The 21,198-nt window shown below is 30.8% G+C and overlaps 1 protein-coding gene across 1 annotated transcript in view; it reads right to left on the bottom strand.

Moving 5' to 3' along the window:
- Positions 1-20,957, bottom strand: part of LOC126768474 (cAMP-specific 3',5'-cyclic phosphodiesterase) — a 341,168-nt gene extending 320,211 nt beyond the window's left edge. Inside the window, exons 1-2 of the mRNA XM_050486608.1 lie at positions 20,783-20,957; positions 18,936-19,101 (exon numbers count right to left, since the gene is read on the bottom strand). Of these exons, the coding sequence (XP_050342565.1) occupies positions 18,936-19,101; positions 20,783-20,942 (326 nt within the window). The 5' untranslated portion in view covers positions 20,943-20,957. The remainder of the gene's footprint in view (positions 1-18,935; positions 19,102-20,782) is intronic.
- Between the last annotated feature and the right edge of the window lie 241 nt (positions 20,958-21,198).

Below are 21,198 nucleotides of genomic sequence, written 5' to 3'. Positions count from 1 at the left end.
AATAATGATCATTTTACCAGAGTACCCACCAAAAAATATACACGACACAATTTACAAATAACCCATTATCAATGTATATCATTCATTTGTATTTTATACAAATATTGTTGCCTTTAATTCATAAGTAACAGCACAGCAAGGACATAAGACTAAGCTAATAAAACCTATGTACATACGAACTTAATATATAAATATTATAATAAACATATTTTTAGTGAAACCACATATTTTGAAATAAATAGTAGCATTCCATCAATCTTCAATTCCATCAGATTCCGTAAACAATACCGCTTAATCAATCAGGAAATGACTACGGTAATAAACAAGCAGAAAGCGTATAATGGGGCTTCATATTTGGTTCCTTCTAAAACCTACTTGCCCTGATTTTTCGAGGTTTAAATTATAAATTTCATATATATAAAATTACTAAAATGATTAAAAAGTTATATATTTATGAACATACCTAAACTTTTTACAAAAATTAATGAATTCGTGCCAAGCTATCTCTGCCCTTAACAAGTCAGCATACCTGGTACTAAATTGGTAATTTATCTTACATTCACTCTATGCCTTTTTTGTTATACGTCCTTCCATTCATACAATTTGTAAAAAGTTTTAACTAAGAAAATTTGGAGTTTTTTAAACCCTTTTATTCGATTATACATAACATATGCACATACATAAGGTAACATAAGTATATTTTATAATTAATACGATTGTCTTAATAGATGTTTCAAAACGGGCTTTTCAGAGGTACTGAGTGGTTCATATTCCACATTTTTCTAGAAACTTATCGACATTTTTCTTTTCTTTTCTCTAGCCAGAGTATAATCCAAGGTAATGGCAAGTAAAAGATAAAAAATATGTACACATATTTTATGATATTGAAACGACATAAATTCTTGTTACTTATAAAAGATGACACGTGGTATTATTTATGATCTTGCATAAGTTAATAATAAATATTGTCATATTTCTGACAAACTTACATTTTTGGGTTGCTCTTATAAATTGGATTTGATTTATTCACGCGCTTTGCTCATCATTAACATTTTGGAAACATTTTATAAAGGCCAATATTAGAACACAATTGACTTCTAATACTAATATCTTAAGAAACAGTTTTAACCTTTTAAAATTGTTTAGTGAGTTACGCTCAACTGAATATACAATATGTTTATATCTTAATTCCAAATCGTTACTTCTACCTACTATATACTACTATTACAATTAAAAAAAAAGGAAGCCAAAGGTATATTTTAAATTAATTTAAGTTAATATTTATATTTTAATAAAATATGTTTTTCTTTCATCGAACAATAAATATAGCTAGAAGACTGCCAGCATTGCTAACACGAACGCTATTGATCCAATAATAAAACGCGATGTTAAATTCTAATTTACAACACCAAATGGTTACAGCTGAATAAATCAGGAACTAGTATCGAAACATTTAATGGTGATTTAACTGAATATATATATATAATGTAGTTATGTAAGGTAATATATACTATAAATAGAGAATATAATTATAGAATTATATTTGAATTTTAAATTGTCCCTTACGTATTTTGACTTTTAAAAATAATTTAAGCCAATTTTGACTATTATTTTATAAATTATATACAAATAAATATTTTACGATTTTCAGAAAAAATAACTTAATATTGCATTATTATATATATTGCATTATTTTTTTAAAAAGGGCCTTATGTTTATATTAATTATTGCCTTGACGTATTATTAATGTAAATCACGACATGGTATGCATGTCTGCATGCGTTTAAAATAAAATGCGTTTTTGCGGTCTAATTGTCGGACACGTAAATAACTTTTAGCCGGTACACATTGTGTTGCATTTTAAAATTTTAATCACTTCAATTAAAGAGAAATTATTAAATTAAATCTAAAATTAAATTAAAACTTCAATATAACTCCAAAATTAGGAATTTGTTTACACAATGAAATATTATGTAGTACTAAGTACTAAGTACGAAAGAAAACGACATTCAGTTATTTAATAAGCCATAACTGACCTAGTTATATAGTTATTATTCATATACGAATATATAAAACTAAGCTAATATAAGCTGTGTAATGACAACCTCATTACACAGCTTATATATTTACGAAATTTACGATGCGTTTTTATTCTTCAGAGATATGAATAACTTGAGACATATATATTCAAAAATTAAGATTTAAGCTAATCAGACTAGAATTACTATGGGATTATATTTTTATTAATCTTTATAAAAAATTGTTAAAAAAATAAGTAATAGTTAACATACTAATAACTAACAACATACATAATATGATGTTGGCATTTCAAATTTAATGAACGTTATCTATTTCTGGATAACAGCTTATCATATACCTTTTATTCTCACAGTCACGATATTTGCACAGTAAAAATAATTACAACACAAAATGTTTAAAGCAGCTACATCGTTACGGTCAAAATTACTTATGTTTAAATATAATGTTATTCTAATAACTAATATTTTCGGTTACATGTATTTAAACGGAAAATATTAGTTATTAGAATATTATTACATAAGTTATTTATTCTGAAAGCGTGAATGTACATAACGTAAGCCGAGATGGCCCTGTGGTAAGAACGCGTGAATCTTAACCGATGATCGTGGGTTCAAACCCGGGCAAGCACCACTGAATTTTCATGTGCTTAATTTGTGATTATAATTCATCTCGTGCTTTACGGTGAAGGAAAACATCGTGAGGAAACCTACATGTGTCTAATTTCACTGAAATTCTGCCACATGTGAATTCTACCAACACGCATTGGAGCAGCGTGGTGGAATAAGCTCCAAACCTTCTCCTCAAAAAGAGGAGAGGAGGCCTTTAGCCCAGCAGTGGAACATTCACAGGCTGTTACGGATTACGGACATAACGTATCAGAGTATAAGGACCACAACATCATATACTACTAGTTTCCCAGATAACAAGTTAACAGAAATGAAAGTAACCTAGCCTATGTCACTAGTCAAAAGTAGTTTTGACCGTCACAAGCAATTTTATCAAAACAGAGTTCTGACTGCAACAAATCTTCACATATAATAAACCTTTAATGAGCACATGTCCGTAAACAAGATATTGTTTTAAATTTTGACGTCAATAATCATCAATATAATTATATAACACATTTATCGTTATAGATATATTGATTTGTATTACATAATGTCACCTTTTAAGTCGTATTAAACAACGATAGCAAAAATTTTCTCGGAAATGGTTCATATAATGTCCAAATTTACATCTTATATATACATAAACTGAGTGGATTCTTAATGAATATAATGTACATCGTAATTAGTATTTATACGGCTCGTCGGTTGCGGTCTATAAGCGTGTGAGCCCGTGGTTCTTTTACTACAAGATAAACGAGGAAATCCGCACGCGTTTGCCACATAAAATAAATTAAACAACTTTAGTACTGCTGTTCTAAATACTTCGGAATATAGTATAAATAAACTTTTATTTTCAAGAGAATTTAGTATATATACTTATTTTTAAATGTAATGTATTATGATATGACTTACTTTTTTTATTCTTTTTATATTCTTATTTTTCTGACCTACTCAACCGAAATCATAAAATTTTGTATATATGTTATCGGGGGTACAGAAAAGACACTACCTTATACCTGTCCCCTCAAACGCGGGCAAAGCCGTAGCAGTAAATAATTATAAATAAATAATGACAATAATATTTGTATAAAACGACTAGAAAACAAAGACCAACTTTTTAAATTAATAAAGAAGAATTTTATAAAGCTAAGTCCAAATAGACAAGATGTTAAAAGAGGTACTAAAAGAAATGTTGTGAGCACAGGAAGCTTGCGAAGCTTATAAGGTATAACAGAGATAAAACCAATTAATTTTAAAATAAAACTGAAGTTTAAAATAAAGTAACATTATGTATAAATATGTAGATATGTTTCAAGGAAACAGGAATGTCTATAAGCGTGTGAGCCCGTGGTTCTTTTACTACAAGATAAACGGGGAAATCCGCACGCGTTTGCCCCATAAAATAAATTAAACAACTTTAGTACTGCTGTTCTAAATACTCCGGAAAATATAGTATAAATAAACTTTTATTTTCAAGAGAATTTAGTATATATACTTATTTTTAAATGTAATGTATTATGATATGACTTTCTTTTTTTATTCTTTTTATATTCTTATTTTTCTGAACTACTCAACTGAAATCATAAAATTTTGTATATATGTTATCGGGGGTACAGAAAAGACCCTACCTTATACCTTACCTTATACCTTATACCTGTCCCCTCAAACGCGGGCAAAGCCGTAGCAGTAAATAATTATAACTAAATAATAACAATAATATTTGTATAAAACGACTAGAAAACAAAGACCAACTTTTTAAATTAATAAAGAAGAATTTTATAAAGCTAAGTCCAAATAGACAAGATGTTAAAAGAGGTACTAAAAGAAATGTTGTGAGCACAGGAAGCTTGCGAAGCTTATAAGGTATAACAGAGATAAAACCAATTAATTTTAAAATAAAACTGAAGTTTAAAATAAAGTAACATTATGTATAAATATGTAGATATGTTTCAAGGAAAAATATTGCACTTTTGATGACTTATTGTTATTGAATCAATAACTCGATTGTACAGTGCATGGGGGATATCATGGACGCGCAGCGGCCGAGCGAGCAGAAGTTGAGGAGAGACGGAGGAATCTTGTTGTTGAGCTCAACGGGACGTTACAACTCATTGCCCAATGGGGTTCTGATAATCTTGTTGAGTCCAACGCCAAGAAAACACAGGTGTGAGTTTTCACAGCGAAAAAGTCACCATTTTTCCCTGTTCCTTCCCTCTGTGGCACTACGCTGATGATTATATCGAGGCTGTTATCAAAACAGCCTCACGAAAACTCGGGGTTCTGAACAAAGTACGGCGTTTTTTCACGCCACAGCAACTGCTCCTGTTATACAAAACGCAGGTGCGGTCTTGCGTTGAATATTGCTCGCATCTTTGGGATGGCTCCGCTAAGTACCTTCTTGAGGCCTTGGATCGGTTGCAACGACGTGCGATTCGCATTATCGACGACGCAAAGGTCACTAACACCCGCGAGCCTTTGCAATTATGTCGAGAAATAGCAGCGCTAAGCGCTTTCTATAATGAATCACGGCGAGTCCTCTGAGGAATTATTCTCCCTTATTCCCGCTTCCCCTTTACTTCACAAGTCTACGCGTGCTGGCTCTCGATGCCACCGCCTTACTGTGACATCAATTCCATCACGCACGAAGAAATTTGACAACTCTTTTCTTTGTCGCACCACTAAAAAATTGAATTTTTTACCAGTACTCGTGTTCCCCTCCTCTTAAAACCTGGGTTCCTTCAAACGAGGCGTGAAAAGACATCTTGCGGGCTGGCAAGGCGGGGGCGGCTAGTGCAGAATATTCTCGACTTTACTAGCCGTCGTCGCGTTTGGACTCCACTACCACTTACCATCAGGTGGAGTGGAGTCATTTGCTTTCCCGGAATATATAAAAAATCTGACTCGTGTCACCAACAGCAGTCATAATTATTTAGCATTTTCAGATACTTTATTACGTTTTATAACAACTGTATTCGCTATTTAAAATAGATGTGCAGGCTAATGTAAGTTATGCGGTCATGAGGCGACGTAAGTTTATTATGTATATTCTTTTTTTTTCACAAAAATATTTATTTTAAAAGTTTGTTTATATAGACAAATTGTTCTATATTTATTATATGATTACAAGGCATAAAGTTAGTATTTGATGACTTAAATGCATTGTATATAAACTTAATTGTATACAGTTGATATATGTACTTTGATTTATTAAAAAGGGTAACCACTGAGTTTCTTTCCGTTTCTTCTCAGCAGAATCGATATCTAATCGAATCGATTATAGATTTACATACATATAGTGAAAATGTAAGTGATCGCTGTCTTATATATGAGCAAACTTTATCAACGCAATAGAGCCTAAAAGAATCATTGTTAATTTTTTCTGTTTATCTGTTTGTGTGTGCGTTTGTGCAGCTAATCTTAGAAACGGCTTAACTGATTTGGGTACGGTGCAAACTTCACTTAAAATTTAGTATTTGTTTTATTTCAATCGGTTAATAAATAAAAAAGTTATGTACATTTAACGAAACAGGTTAAACATTTTTTTCGATAAAAATGCTATAAAATAACTGTTCAGTTGAATTGACTGAACCTAACAGTAACAGCCTGTTAATGTCCCACTGCTGGGCTAAGGCCTCCTCTCCCTTTTGAGGAGAAGGTTTGGAGCTTATTCCACCACGCTGCTCCAATGCGGGTTGGTAGAATACACATGTGGCAGGATTTCAATGAAATTAGACACACGCAGGTTTCCTTACGATGTTTTCCTTCACCGTCAAGCACAAGATGTATTATAAACACAAATTAAGCACATGAAAATTCAGTGGTGCTTGCCCGGGTTTGAACCCACGATCATCGGTTAAGATTCACGCGTTCGAACCACTGGGTCATCTCGGCTTTTTTACAGAAACTAAACTATCTATAAATGGTAGTCTGTAAAATCATAATGATTGAAAGTTTATAGGAACAAAACAAAGTTAAAAATAGACTTAGATCAGAGATTTTGATTTTTCCAATGTTGAGTTCAGATCTATTTGACCAATCATATGAGTTCATATAGTATAGTTCAGGTTTCAGGTAATGATGGACACCTCTGTTTGTATCCGTTTGTAATGTATTTTGTTAGGTTAAGGTGGGTTTTTTTTAATAAGCTACACTTATTAAAAAAAACTGTACATATTACGGACAAAAAATTAACAATTTATGTAATACATATTACCTTATGTTTTTCGATACTTATATATTCAACTAGCTATTGGCCGCGGCTTCGCTCGCGCGTAAGTTTGGTGGTTATATGGAAGTCTGAGATTATAAAGTAAGAAGCATGAAATGTCATTCTGGTTAGAAAAAAGTATATTAGGGCTTTTTTTCTTCATCAGTGAAATATTATAGTGACCTAAGTGAATTGAAACAAAAATTATTTTATACATGTCATTCAATCTACGATGCAATCATATGATGTAGCTTAGATGCACCCTTCATCCACGTCATTGTTAATGCTGTAAAGACCAAGTGCAGAAACTTTTTCTTTATTTCAAAATATTATTCATATTTTTATTATTTTTAACATATTCCAAATGGTAGTTCAGTAGGTTTTTTGAAAATACTCATACTTAAGTATTTGTTTTCGGTTTATAAATAAATTTGTAAGTTAAAGTTTATAGGTTAGGTACGTATTTCGTTTCGTCGCCGCATATATTATTCTCTATGTTTTGTTAAATTTATACTTAGTCGGATAGTTGATTATAAGTATTTATTTTTAAATATACAAATTTACCTTTTAGTTTTAAAAGGACACATTTTCCTATAAGAGGGTCGCTTGCAGTCATAATAAATTAAGCACAGGAAAATACATTCATTTATTTCGGAATAGATGTAAGGCTGTTTCTCTCATGACCAATTGTATCTTGCCCTATCTAGATCCGGGTGCGGTTAAAACGAAATAAAACTAAAAATGTTGGATATACTGAAATATTATAAGTCTGCTCTTAGTGATTTCTTTAAGTTAATCGCGGGTAAAACCGCGGGCACAGCTAGTGATTAATATGCTTATATCGACTTGAGCAAAGTATATTTCTATTTTGAAATGTATTATTTAATTTTAATTACAGCCGATGTTAAAGCATATTTATGGTTAATTAATAATTGTTCTGACACATATAGTGAGTGAGCGAGTAAATAAGCTCCGAACCTTCTCTTCAAGATTAAAGGAGGTCTTTGCCTACTAGAGGGACGTATACAGAATGCTACTTTATTTTACTCTACGTATGAATAAATTATACATTGATTTTTTTTAAATAACCCCGTATATTACTTATTTTACGACAATCTCGTTTATTTAAGTTTAATACTTACATATATGTGCTTTACGGTGAAGGAAAACATCGTGAGGAAACCTGCATGTGTCTAATATTACTGAAATTCAGCCACATGTGTATTCCACCAATCCGCATTGGAGCAGCGCGGTGGAATAAGCTCCAAACCTTCTCCTCAAAAAGGGAGAGGAGGCTTTAGTCCAGCAGTGGGATATTCACAGGCTGCTACCAATACCAATACTTAAATATATGTTTTGTATATTTACTTTTTAAAATCAAAGCCATATAGAATTGGTCCATTATATTCATAAAAAATAACTTATTTTTTTAAATAAGTTATTTATTTCTGATAGCTTAGAAAAAAATAATCAAATAAATGTATACGAACCTAATCACATTTAAAATTTAACAAGAAGTAATTTAAACGTGACTTGTGACAGGCCCGAATGGATCGTGCCAAGCATTCATATATTATTTTCCCAAACAAAGGGTTTGAAGCATGAGTAAGCCAGTGTGATAGGAAAATAACATACTTGCTTCTATGATTAAAAACAATGAAATATATACAATAGTTATTACTTATGATGTTAATTAAATAATCTTTCATAATAATAGGCTTTGTACCTATATATATTATGTAGACAAGCCCATTTTTATGTTTGTTGTCAGAGGAGACCACTTACCATCAGACCGAATCACTTGTGTGCCGTGCCTCCTGTGTATAATTCATTAAGTAAAAAACATAATTTAGTAAATATTACGTAATAAATAACAATAATACTGTGACCGCCATATATACACATTAGTTCAATTATCACCAACTAAATTCATACCTACGGTGTAAATAGATTTAGTTTAATTAAATTAAATTATTATTATTATTAAATAATTAATAATTAGTTTAAATGAATTATTTACAAAACTATTAAATTTACTTTAAAGCCTTAATATATACAAAAAAAATTTAAGAAAAGCTACTATACAAATCGTGGCCGCGTGGAATGGTGGCTAGAATGCTAACAGCATTTCTCCTTTGAATCGCAATTTCGATCCTGTCACTAGTACAGGTGACAGGATCATTATAAATGCGAAAATAAGTTTCTTTGTTACGCTTTTTCGTCTTAAATATTCAACCGATCATCATGATATTTTGGATACAACGTGTATAAATTTTTTTTATGTAAAAAGGAGCAAACAAGCAGGAGGCTCACCTGATGGAAAGTGACTACCACCGCCCATGGACAACTCCAACACCTGAGGGCTTGGAGGTGCATTGCCGACCTTTAAGGAATAAGTTGTCTTTTCTTGAAGGCTTCATGTCATCGGTTCGGAAAAGTTGCCACCGAACGCTGGTTTCACAGAGTCGTTGTCCGAGGCAGAAAATGCCTTAAGCATTGCGCTGTTATGGATTTTAAGACATCGTCATGTCATCGTGATGGTTAATTTCGAATTTAGGTGCGATGTCCAGTTGTGAAAAAAGGTGACTTTTTAGCGGTCAACACACAAACTTGAGTCTTATTGGGGTTGAATTGGACCAAGTTTAGTCGGCCCCAATCTGAAGCTTTGGTTAATATAGACTTGACTTCAGTCTCAAGTTTGTTTCAACACTCGTCAATATGTTCCCGAAAAATATTAGCACAGCCGGTGTTACACCATGTCATTGATATGCAGAAGAAACAGACTAGGTGATAGCACACAGCCTTGTAAAACAGCAGAATTGACGAACTTTAAGTCAGAGCATTGACAACGACCTTGATGCTCCGATCCGAAAAGCTAGTTATCCAGTTGCAAAGCCCATAGGAAGTAAGCTTCAAAAAAAGCGCTTCAAAACAGATCAAAGGCTTTCACTATGTCCAGACTAACTGCTAATACTGCCTTGGACTCAACTGCGTCAGCATATGTGTGTGTCAGGTAAAGTAGAAGATCACCAGCTGAGCGACCCCGACGTACTGACGATCGCTACTGAGCTGGTGCTTCTCTAGGTATCACAGAAACTGGCAGTTTATAAACAATACGGAAATAAGCACATGAGCCTATTGAGGTAGAGCATATAACAAATTATATTTAAGTCCACTTGAGTGGCATCTACGTGATTTATGCAATTGATGCAATATTTATATTATTGTTAGTATTCCACAATGGTTGGAATTAAAACATATTATTACTATAACGGCGCTCCACGTCAGTGGATATAAACGTAAAGCGTTATGCTTGCATTAGGCCGCCAGTGATTTATCTGTATTATTACAACCTAGGGGTCGTCACTTTAGCTTCGGCTTTTCTACAGTTTTGATTGTTCGAACTTTTGACTTTGTTCCTTGTTTTTATTATTATTGTTGTTGTAATTATTGTTGTTTAGCTACGGCTACCTTATAAACACCGCAGCTACGACTGTGCTTCTTACTAGACTACGGTCTAGCTTATTGATAAGATTTATAGTCTTTTATATACCTCAGCTACGGTTGTGATACCTACTTTAGACTTTTAGACTTTAGTTCAATTTTATATATTATTAACTAATTAAAAACATAAGTAATAACTAATTGTAGGCGCACTATAAAATTGTATGTCCCATGATCGAGGAAGGTTCACCGATGTGCGGTCGGAGCCTATAGCTGATGGCGGTTGTGGTGCCAATTCAGCGTCCTCTCCCTTTTATATTTTTCTAAATCAGTTAAATATTTAAAGATGGGAAGGAGCGACATCCTTCAACTACTCGTAAAAGGTGTTAATGGAAATGGGACCGGGATCTCATTACTGCAATTGTTTCAGTCAATTAATTTAATTTTGCATTTATTAACCAAATACATAAAAAATATATAATAAAAACGTATTAAAAGATAAACATAGTTTTATTTGACTCTTGTATAGTTTGTTGAGCATGTGATCTCTGACGCTCTAAAAGAACACGGTTATTACGAAAACAACATTATTAAGAACCTAACTAACTAGATGAAATCACGAGCCAATGTACTATTTAAATAATAAAAATATGAATATTTAATTCTTTTATAATTAAGGTAGGCAGGGATTATTTACATTGTACATTAACCTCATCAAATAAACATGATCGAAATATATGTTAATTTTCAAATAAACTTTTACACATTAACGTACATAAAATTATCTTAATGTTATTGATAAAGGGTAATCGAAATTAACTTTTATAATTTAATCACATTTTCACATAAACACAAATTTGAAACCAGCTTTAACGATATTTACCCGCTTTTAATAAATTATCATTATAAATCTACAATATGAAATTTAACTATAATTGACAGTTAATTAAATTAATTATTAAGTTTAGGTGAAAGGATAGATATCGGATTAAAGTAATCAATCAAGTTATTAATTTACCATATTATAAATTAATTATACACGTTTAAAACATTTGCAGAAATATCGTAAAATCGAAGTTAATATATTCTTTTTTTGATTAAGCCCTTACAAGTACATTTGAATCTTCGTATTTTACGCTATTATGATATGCAAAAAGCTACAATCTGGAACTGGTTGGGAGAAATAGGTAAAAAAATACAACCAAGGTGAAAACAAATGAGTAAGTAGATACATTTTTATTGACTTTTTAATATTTTATATGTATAATTCAGCTTCTAATTTATCAAATAGCTATGTCAAAAGGGCTTTTGAATTATGTAATCTATTATATAGTCGTATACAGTATCGGGAAAGATATATTTACTTTATCGATTAAAAAACTTCGTTGTATAGGTTATATTTTTATTTTTCGTGTTTACAAAATGCTCCAGTTGATAATTTTTATATCTATAGAAATAAAACTACTTTTTTAAAAATATCCCAAAGAGCGTCTGATGATGAGTATTTAAAGTTGCTATAACGTAAAATGTGCTAATTCCCGACCTTCTATTATAATAATTATATATAAATGTCGCGCTGTCTGGAATATACTTTTCTGAACTTACCAAATCCTGAATACAGAACAGATACCACTGATTAATTCTATACTTTACGTCAGCGGGACGCAAACATGCAGTAGGCTCACCTGATGGAAAGTGACTACCACCGCCCATGGACACCTACAATACCGTAGGGCTTGCACTGGTGGTAGGGCTTTGTGCAAGCTCGTCTGGGTAGGTACCACCTACTCATCAGATATTCTACCGCAAAACAGCAGTATTTAGTATTGTTGTGTTTCAGTTTGAATGGTGTGTGAGCCAGTGTAATTACAGGCACAAGGGACATAAAATCTTAGTTCCTAAGGTTGGTGGTGCATTTGCTATATGAGCGAAGGTTGACATTTCTTATAATGCCAATGTCTAAGGGCGTTGGTCTTACTTACCACCAGGTGGCCCATATGCTCCTCCGCCTTCCTATTCTATAAAAAAAAGTTGCGTATGTCATAAAGGTTCAGAAAAGTCACTGGCAATAAAATACAAAAAATATTAAATCACATAAGATAATTTTATTAAATCGGAAATATTATATAATAAATACTAATCTTAACAATATAATTTATATTTATAATAACATATAATATCATATTAATTTCAAAGATCCAAAGCAATGACAAAATTAATAAATAAGATATCTAGTCAAAAAATATTATCAAGAGTCCGAAATGCCATTAGGGATATGAAATACATCTTAATATATGTGAAGAATGGGCAAAAATAAGTCCTACATAAATAAAATACGAGTAATATTTAATACATATTACAGCAGCCTATAATAGCTATTATGTTTTTATAATATTTATCTACAACTACTAATTTATAATATTTTTTCAGAGGCCCAAATGTTGGAACTTTGCCACTTTTAAGGATCCCAGTGTTCTTAAGGATGTTTTGTGTATGTCCTTGTTATATCCTTTTCTGGAACATTCGAGACAATCTTAATCGTACTAACATTTTTGTTCGAACTATTTTTAAAACTAAACGTCACGAATAGAGGAACAGATTTTATATTTTATTAAAAAATTAAAGAAAAACGCGATCAATAATCATATGAATGCTTTATTTTACGCTTGAAAAATCGAGATGGATAACTAGTAAATAAATATATTCTATGATGAATCATAAAACCAAAACTATTATTCTTGACAGTCTTATAGAAAATCCACAGAAGCAATAAAGTTTTACTACGTTTATTCATGTTCTCTGACAGTTACCACGAGATCTAAGACAAAGCAATCATTTGCAATATCATAATAAAAGAGCGAAGTTTCTGTCTTTATATTTCAGAATCAAATTATCAACTGAATTCATTTGTTTGCTGGATTGCGAAGGGGGGTACTTTGGAGAGTACTGTCATGAAAATGACAACAAGATAAAGATAGATGTATATTACAACATAATTAGTAATGCCATTACAAACGTTTTTATAAAATATGTCAACGTTTTAAAATTTCTGAAAAATCTTTTGATGAAAAAATTAGATATTAAAAACCGATAACGGAGCACAGCAATTAAAAATACGAACACCTACTTTCCTGATGAGACTTAACTAAGCTTTGTTAGGAGAGTCGAGGCGAAGATAAATTGAGTTTTAATTAAATCACGTAAATATAAGTTGGTTTTTCATAAGTAATAAATATGTAAAATAGATTGTGCGTAATAAAATCTGCGCGTTTTAATTTATTATGTTTGTTTTAACTTTCAAACTCATATTTTAACAATTAAATGTAAAAATACATAAGCTACTTCATTAAGCTTATATTAAGAAACACGTAATCTTAATTATAAAGTAGTATTAGTCGGAGATATGTATTATATACTCAAGTAAGTTTGTGATACAAACATTAAATGTAAATAACAATTTATGTACAAAAACTAAAGGAATGCATACAAACCAAAACTAAAGTTAGGAGTTATAATTAATGTTTATAAGATGCTTATTACTCTAAAGTGAATATTTAAATTTAAAAAAAAACTAAATTGATGACGAACTGAATATTACTCATTCTTTATATTCACGTTATTAATAACTACACTACATACACTACTTCTTATTCTTATTATTAATAAGTACTACGTGACGTTAATTGAACGAAGTTAAAATTACATAGCATTATAATTAATATAATTTATCTATTTAAGCCTCACTATTACGCCTACAAACATCATACTTTTTTTGGTTTCCGTAAAAATATTATTATAGATAAATAAAGAGTAAATGAGTTTGTCACGACAAACCAACTTACATACAAATGAAAATGGATACAAATTGTTTTTGTAAATATTGTTACTAATAAATTATAAGCGTTTAAGTAGGAGTAAAAAAAAACCTTTATGTCAATATATGTATAAGTATTAGATAACTTTTTTAAATCCTCCTCCTCGGCTGACGTAGATATACTTAAATATGTATTCCGAGCAAGGGGAAAATTACAAAATGTCATTTGCGTATTCTGTTATCTTTTAAAAGCAATCGATTATCTTCCGAATGAAAAATTAATAAATGAAAACTTCAAGATTATTGTGCTAAACTGAAAACTCTCGACCTCATATCTTCATATTTGAGTCAAAGAAATTAAAAAGTAAATAAAGTGAATTCTATATATTTTTTTTTATATTATAAGAAGGTGGACGGGCAAATGGGCCACTTGATATGAAGTGGTCACCACCGATCATAGACATGGGCGATGTAAGAAATATTAATCATTCCTTACATCGCTTTTGGGTCACCAACCTTGGGAACGAAGATGCTATGTTCCTAGTGCCTGTAGTTACACTGGCTCACTCATCCATCAAACCGGAACGCAACAATACTAGGTAATACTCCTTAGCGGAAGAATATCTGATGAGTGAATGGTACCTATCCAGATGGTCTAGCACAAAGCCCTACCAATATAGGGTCCAAAATATATGGTCTTTGCTAAATGTGAGTGTTCAAAAAGAATCGGTTTCAATATTTTATGTGGGATATGAATAATCTCCTGTTTCGCGAGTATGGAGAATGGTATTTGTGATATTGTATTGTTTGCTGATAATACAACCATACTTTTTTAAGTTGAACTAATGAATCGCCAAATAAACAAAATGTGTGTTAACATTAATTATTGTAAAAGATAAAAAATATTTGACACTAACTACTTCAAAATAAATTACCACTGTATTTTTAGTTCATGTTTTGATTTTTCTAAACTTACAACTTCATATTTATCTTCTAAAATTCACTTTAGCACGGTTGAAAAAAAAACGGGCATTTTTAAAAGCAAAACAAACTTTATTAACATTCATTAAAATATTTGAAGAGCCCTTATGAGTTTTTAAATATAATATATATTTAAACCTAAGTTTACAAAGATAAGTTACAAACGAAAGGGTGATGATTACAGAATTAACTATAAGTAAAACTTTGCTTATCAATAATAAACAGTAATTCAAAGTTACAAGAAAAACTTTAGATCGAGTAGTAGTAGAACTTTAGTCGATAAGCCTATAATTTTAATATATTTCGTGTAGAAATAGTTTTATTTTTATTTTAGCAAGTGCTTCACGCGATATTTCAATTATATTAATATAAACTACTTAATGTTAATGTGATTGTAATTAATCGTTTCAAACAACCAATTAATTATAATTTAATTATAAATATAACGAAATTATTATAATGAATCCACAAATTTAAATAATGAACTAACAAAAATCAATATATAAACAATGTATAAAGTGATAGCGCGTCGCGATATCTAACGAATACTGCTTGTAATCACTAACGCGACGACGCGCGTGACCTCATTGACCCGCGTTCGCACTCGAAACAACTGATAATAAGCTTAGTTTTTACTAAACCAGGTTTAATAAAATAATTATTACATAAAAAGCTAGAGAAATTTGGCGAAAATAAGAAGAGTAAAATAGTAATACACATTTAGGAGATATACGAGACATCATTTTACGATATGTGCCAATTGATACATCGATCTTCAATCCAGGTCTCTATAACGACATTAAATCACAGATATGTCATTTTTCACACACGTAGTTTTTTTAAACTATTTATTTTCACACAAGAGTGAAACTAATTTCATATTATACTAGTAATTAAAATGAAATAGTGTGTAATTTTTATTTAAATGAGCAAAAAATAAGCTACATTTATCAAACCTTTTTTATAAGGAGATTTTATCACAAGAAAAAGTGCCGACACGAAACCTTTTCTTTTCATCATGATTTTATTAGTTTCTAAAACAATCCAATTTCAAATTGTGAATTTTACTTTGACACGGTAACATGGGCAAGGGGTATTATTTCATTACCCGGAACCTAAAAGTGAATTAGTCGTTTTCTAGACTTCGTTCACTCTGAGTAATTTAATTACCTTTTCCGCATTGATTGAACTTTTTTTTTATAAAATCACTATTATTGGAGAAATGAAGTAAAATAAAATATTAAGTAAAGTAAAATAAAAACGACATTAAATTGGCAAAATGTAGGTGCTAGGGTTTTCTAGGTGGTAGGGCTTTGTGCAAGCCCGTCTGGATAGGTACCACCCACTTATCAGATATTCTATCAGTAAACAGCAATATTTAGTGTTGTTGCGTTCCGGTTTGAAGGATGACTGAGCCAGTGTAAAAACAGGGACAAGGGGCATAACATTCTCGTTCCCAAGGTGTCGCATTGGCATTGTAAAAAAGTGGTTAATATTTCTTACATCGCCAAAGTCCATGGGCAGTGGTGACCACTTAACATCAGGTGGCCCATTTGCCCGTCTAACTACCTATATAACATAAAAAAATGTTGCATTGATTGTTAGAATAATAAATATGAACATCAATATAAATGCTAAGTTATTATTGGCACGCCTTAAAACAAATCTAGATTATATTTTCGATCTTAAGTCTAAATATTTTAGATAAGATGTATTGTTAACAAAATTACCGCCGTAAGTAATAGTAAGGACAGCGTGAAAGGCGGCATTCCTTTAGTTTAATAGGTAGGCCGCACTCTCCGTTTACTATTTACAAGGACGTTTACGCCGACAATCGTTGGCAACGTTGCAATTTTGATACTTGTAGTTTCATGTTTATCAATTATTAAATTATAATTTCTATTCGATAACTGTTTTTCATTCAAAAGCATTAATATAATTTATTTAACTGACTACAAAATCTAGGAAGTTATATGATAGAATCGTATGTTTTTTTATGTACATTCAACGATAAATAAGACTAACGTTTTTGGTTGGTTAAACTACATCAATATTTAAAGGGATTTTTGGTCGAAATCAGTTCAGCAATTCTTTCTTCTTATATAGTAATGTAGCTCACATTAACGTTCACTTCGCCACCTTCTACATATCTTTAATTCATAGCATTTGTCACGGAGTATTCATTCTAATAAAAATAAATTAAATAGTGATTTAAATTTTTTTTTGCAAATATAGGCCCAGGCGTATTATTATTGTTTTATAAGCTATTTACTAGGTTCTAAATAACAAAAGGAATGCTTTTAAAGTAAATAATTACTCTACTTACTTACTTAAAGCAGCATACAGTTGCCTAAAAAATTAACTCAAGTAATAAGCTAACTTAAATTGCTATAAATATACCTTAGAAGATATCTACTATAGCAGTTTGGCAGCTTTATCACGAACTCACTAATATTAGTTAATTAGTAGGATTTTTTTTTCTCTAAAACCTGAATACGTCGTTCTAAAACCTCCTATTAAAAATATTATTTATAAATTACTCTATTTGTATAAGCTTGCTTTATTACTCTATTTTTGTAATTTTACACACGTGCATAGTCCTGATGACAATCTATTAAATTGCATTTATTTTGGTACATAGATTGAATAAAATCTAGTTTACAAAAAAGTTATTTTGACTAGATATCAGTGTCATTTAAGACAAGTACTGAAAAATTTGCTACTTAATAGTTAAAAGAAGTTGCAAGTTATTTGCAATATATAAGTTATTTAGTATACCATTTAGTATCGATCTCAAAAGTTTTTAAAGTGAAACTATTGCGTGACCTATTTTTACAGAAATAGTTTTCTATGAGATTTAATTGTTAGATTGAAGTAAAGCAATAATTTTTAACATTTTCATTTTAGGAAATTTAAACAGAAAAAACTCAATAAAAATGTACAAATTGCTTGGATTTTTTAGAACATTCGATTAAAACTAACATTGTTGAACAAAATAAAACCTCAATTTTTCTACCTACCGTATACCGTAGTTAAATTGAATATTACTCAATTCATTTTGTTAAAACTACCCGCGTCATCAATATCTGATGAGTGGGTACTCCCCTGATGAGTGGACCTACTCAACCGAGCCTGCACAAAGGCCTACCACCTAGTATATATAATAGTAATGTTCTTCACATATCATCATCCCAGTTTCGATTGCGCTAGCATAATTGAGCTACTTTAGTGCCATCCTGTAGCAGATAAGAGCAAATAAATATCCCATTTAGTCTTCTTATGGTTTGGTGCTTACTTACTTCTTAAAGCTTAGTTTTTTCGCGGAAGAAGTCAAATTACGATTTCTCAGCATAGTGCTCGCAATAAATCGCACGTATTCCTTTGGCGTCATTACCTTGCCCTTACAGTTTCATATTGTCTTCTTCGATATGCCGGTACCGTTTATCATTGTAAAAAATAAGACTTGAAAATTCATAATATTTAGGTTACTAGAATAAGTCTTTTTGGCGAAAAATATCTAGAATTTTTGAGAAAAGTCAGTCGAGCTTATTTAATACTAGTAAGTATAAATATATTACCCAGTCTTTTTAACCAAATAAAAGAAACATTTAAACAAAAATTATGAGACTTAACAAATATTACGCAGGCTTACGACGAAGACTATGGACGAAAGAAATGTTGTATTGTTGTAACTTTACTTATACTCTTCCATTAGTCGAGTAATTTAAGCATTTAACCTAAACGGTATTAAGGGAAGGCTTTTATTTTAACTTAGAAAACACCGACTTTTTTCAGTAGTCTGAGATGTTTAATCTTTATAAGAATTAAATTTTACGCTTACCTGCGGTATGACTGTGGTGCGACAGGCCAACTGCGTCTCGAACGTAGCACAAGGCCCACGCGGGGCATGGAGCCCTGAGTATTGCCCATCTGAGGTGCGGAAGTTCGCTTGCGACTCCAACCTCGACGTCCACTGTTAGCACCCCATAAATGCGCCGTACCAGGTTCTGCGAATAACATTAAGTGATTACATTTTAAACTTACGTTATTTATTTATTATCCATTTTAAATAATATATTTAGCTTCGGCAGAGCTGAACAATATAATAAATGAAATAGCTTACTCACTCATGAAGTAGTTTATAAATTAAATAGAAAACAATAATTTAAAGTCACTTAATATGCCCCAAATTTAGAAACCTATTTCCTAAGCGAATAACTACAAATATTAACCAAGTCGAAGTCAGATTATACTCAACTGTAAGTACGTCACCAATAGACAGAACCAAAAAAGCAATTAAACAGATAAACAAATATAATTTTTAGCACGTGTACCATTTTCGTTCCTGTTTTTATGATAATTCTTTCCCACATCGTTATGGAACAAACATTCATGGTAAAAACTTGAAATGGGGTTGTTAGGTAACTTTTATTCTACGAGAGAAAAAGGTCGTTTATTTTTTCTTCTGTTTGCTTAAAAAATTTATACTAGTCACTTTGTGAGTCAATAATTGAATCCTATTTTTATAATTTTAATAATTATTTTCCAGTAAGAGCGGTGACGACAAAATGGATAGCACACGTGGATTTCAACAACACCTGAATTTTTATGAGCTTAATTTGTATTTATAAATCATATCATGCACGGCGGTGAAGGAAATTAACACGTGGAAATCTCCATATGACGTATAAAAATCTTCCTCATTAATAGTCTTCTAAAATGTTTTCTTTTTAAGTTAAATATTATAAACACACTATAATAAATTAAAATAAAAAAAATAAACATAACAAAATGTTTTAAGCTGATGACGATTTATTTATATAAAAAAAAAAATCATACATTTCTTGTTACCAGGACGCTTTTAAAGGAGACGCCATTTTTAAGTAACAAAGATTAAATTTAAATAAAATATATATTTAATTGTATATAATAAATGTTAATTTATTTATTTATGTTTGGTTAAGTTAATATTAAATAGATAGTATGTATTTAAAAATATATGTTCAATACATGTAACTATAATTGAACTTAATTATTTAGCCAAAAACGTTATCTTAAAATTATTTTATAAATATATTTACATCAAATTTATTTATTAGCTTACGCAAAGACTAATAGTTCTTTGTGTACACATATTTATAACTTACGCAAACTAAAACACGTATAGTATTATAGAAAAATATAAAATTTTATATATTTTTACAATTTTAAAATAACCACTCCACGCAAAAAAGAACGATAAATTTCAAAAGATGTCAATGAAAACACGACCTGTTCTCAACCTTTTGATCTCTGTTGTCGCAGGCCTTTATCGCCTTTTTATATGTAAATTACCTTAGGGCCTTGATATAAAGCAGAATCACAATTACATTTAACAAATTTAGCGCAATAGACTAGATGACATGTAATATGTTCCTTCAACATGTTAGTTATTAAGCTTTTAAATAATACTTAAGATAAAGAGTGACTTGAATGATTAAGAGTAAATTTATAAATCGATTTATGACGATATGTCATAATAAATTGTTTATTTTATTCAAAAATTTAAGTTGTCATTAAAAAAAATCAAAAAACCTTAACGAGAAAAAGAAGTTGGAGAATATTTTGTCTTAACTTATGGAAATCTCTTGAATAATTTCAAAAGAAATAACTTATTTAAAAATAATAAATTTATCGATAAACACTTACGCATGTAATGAGATTGCTGTGGACCCTGCTCAGAGCAGGCACGTCGGCCTCGGGCGCCTAATAGCACCTCGCGGCGAGGGCGCTCGGTCACATCGCACTCATTCGACTCTACGCAACCGCCGCCCTCATCTCGACCCTCTTCCACCACACAAGCGGACATCCCTACGTTTACTTTACGTTTATATTCAATTAATAGTCAAGCACGTAAATTACAATGTAACACTTTATTAGTGCGTAAATTTCACTGTTCAAAATAAAGATATTGTAATGTTCGTCTCTGCGTTTATATAAACCTGTAACAAAAAAATATTAGTAAACGATACCGTACCGATAACGATAAAATATTTATTAGAATACATATACATACAATATAAGGCCTAAAATATTACTAAATTTTTATTGTAACTATAGACTTT

The sequence above is a fragment of the Nymphalis io genome, chromosome 5 (assembly GCF_905147045.1).
Source record: "Nymphalis io chromosome 5, ilAglIoxx1.1, whole genome shotgun sequence".
In the NCBI taxonomy this organism is placed as follows: domain Eukaryota; kingdom Metazoa; phylum Arthropoda; class Insecta; order Lepidoptera; family Nymphalidae; genus Nymphalis; species Nymphalis io.
This window is presented reverse-complemented; position numbering and strand designations above follow the sequence as displayed.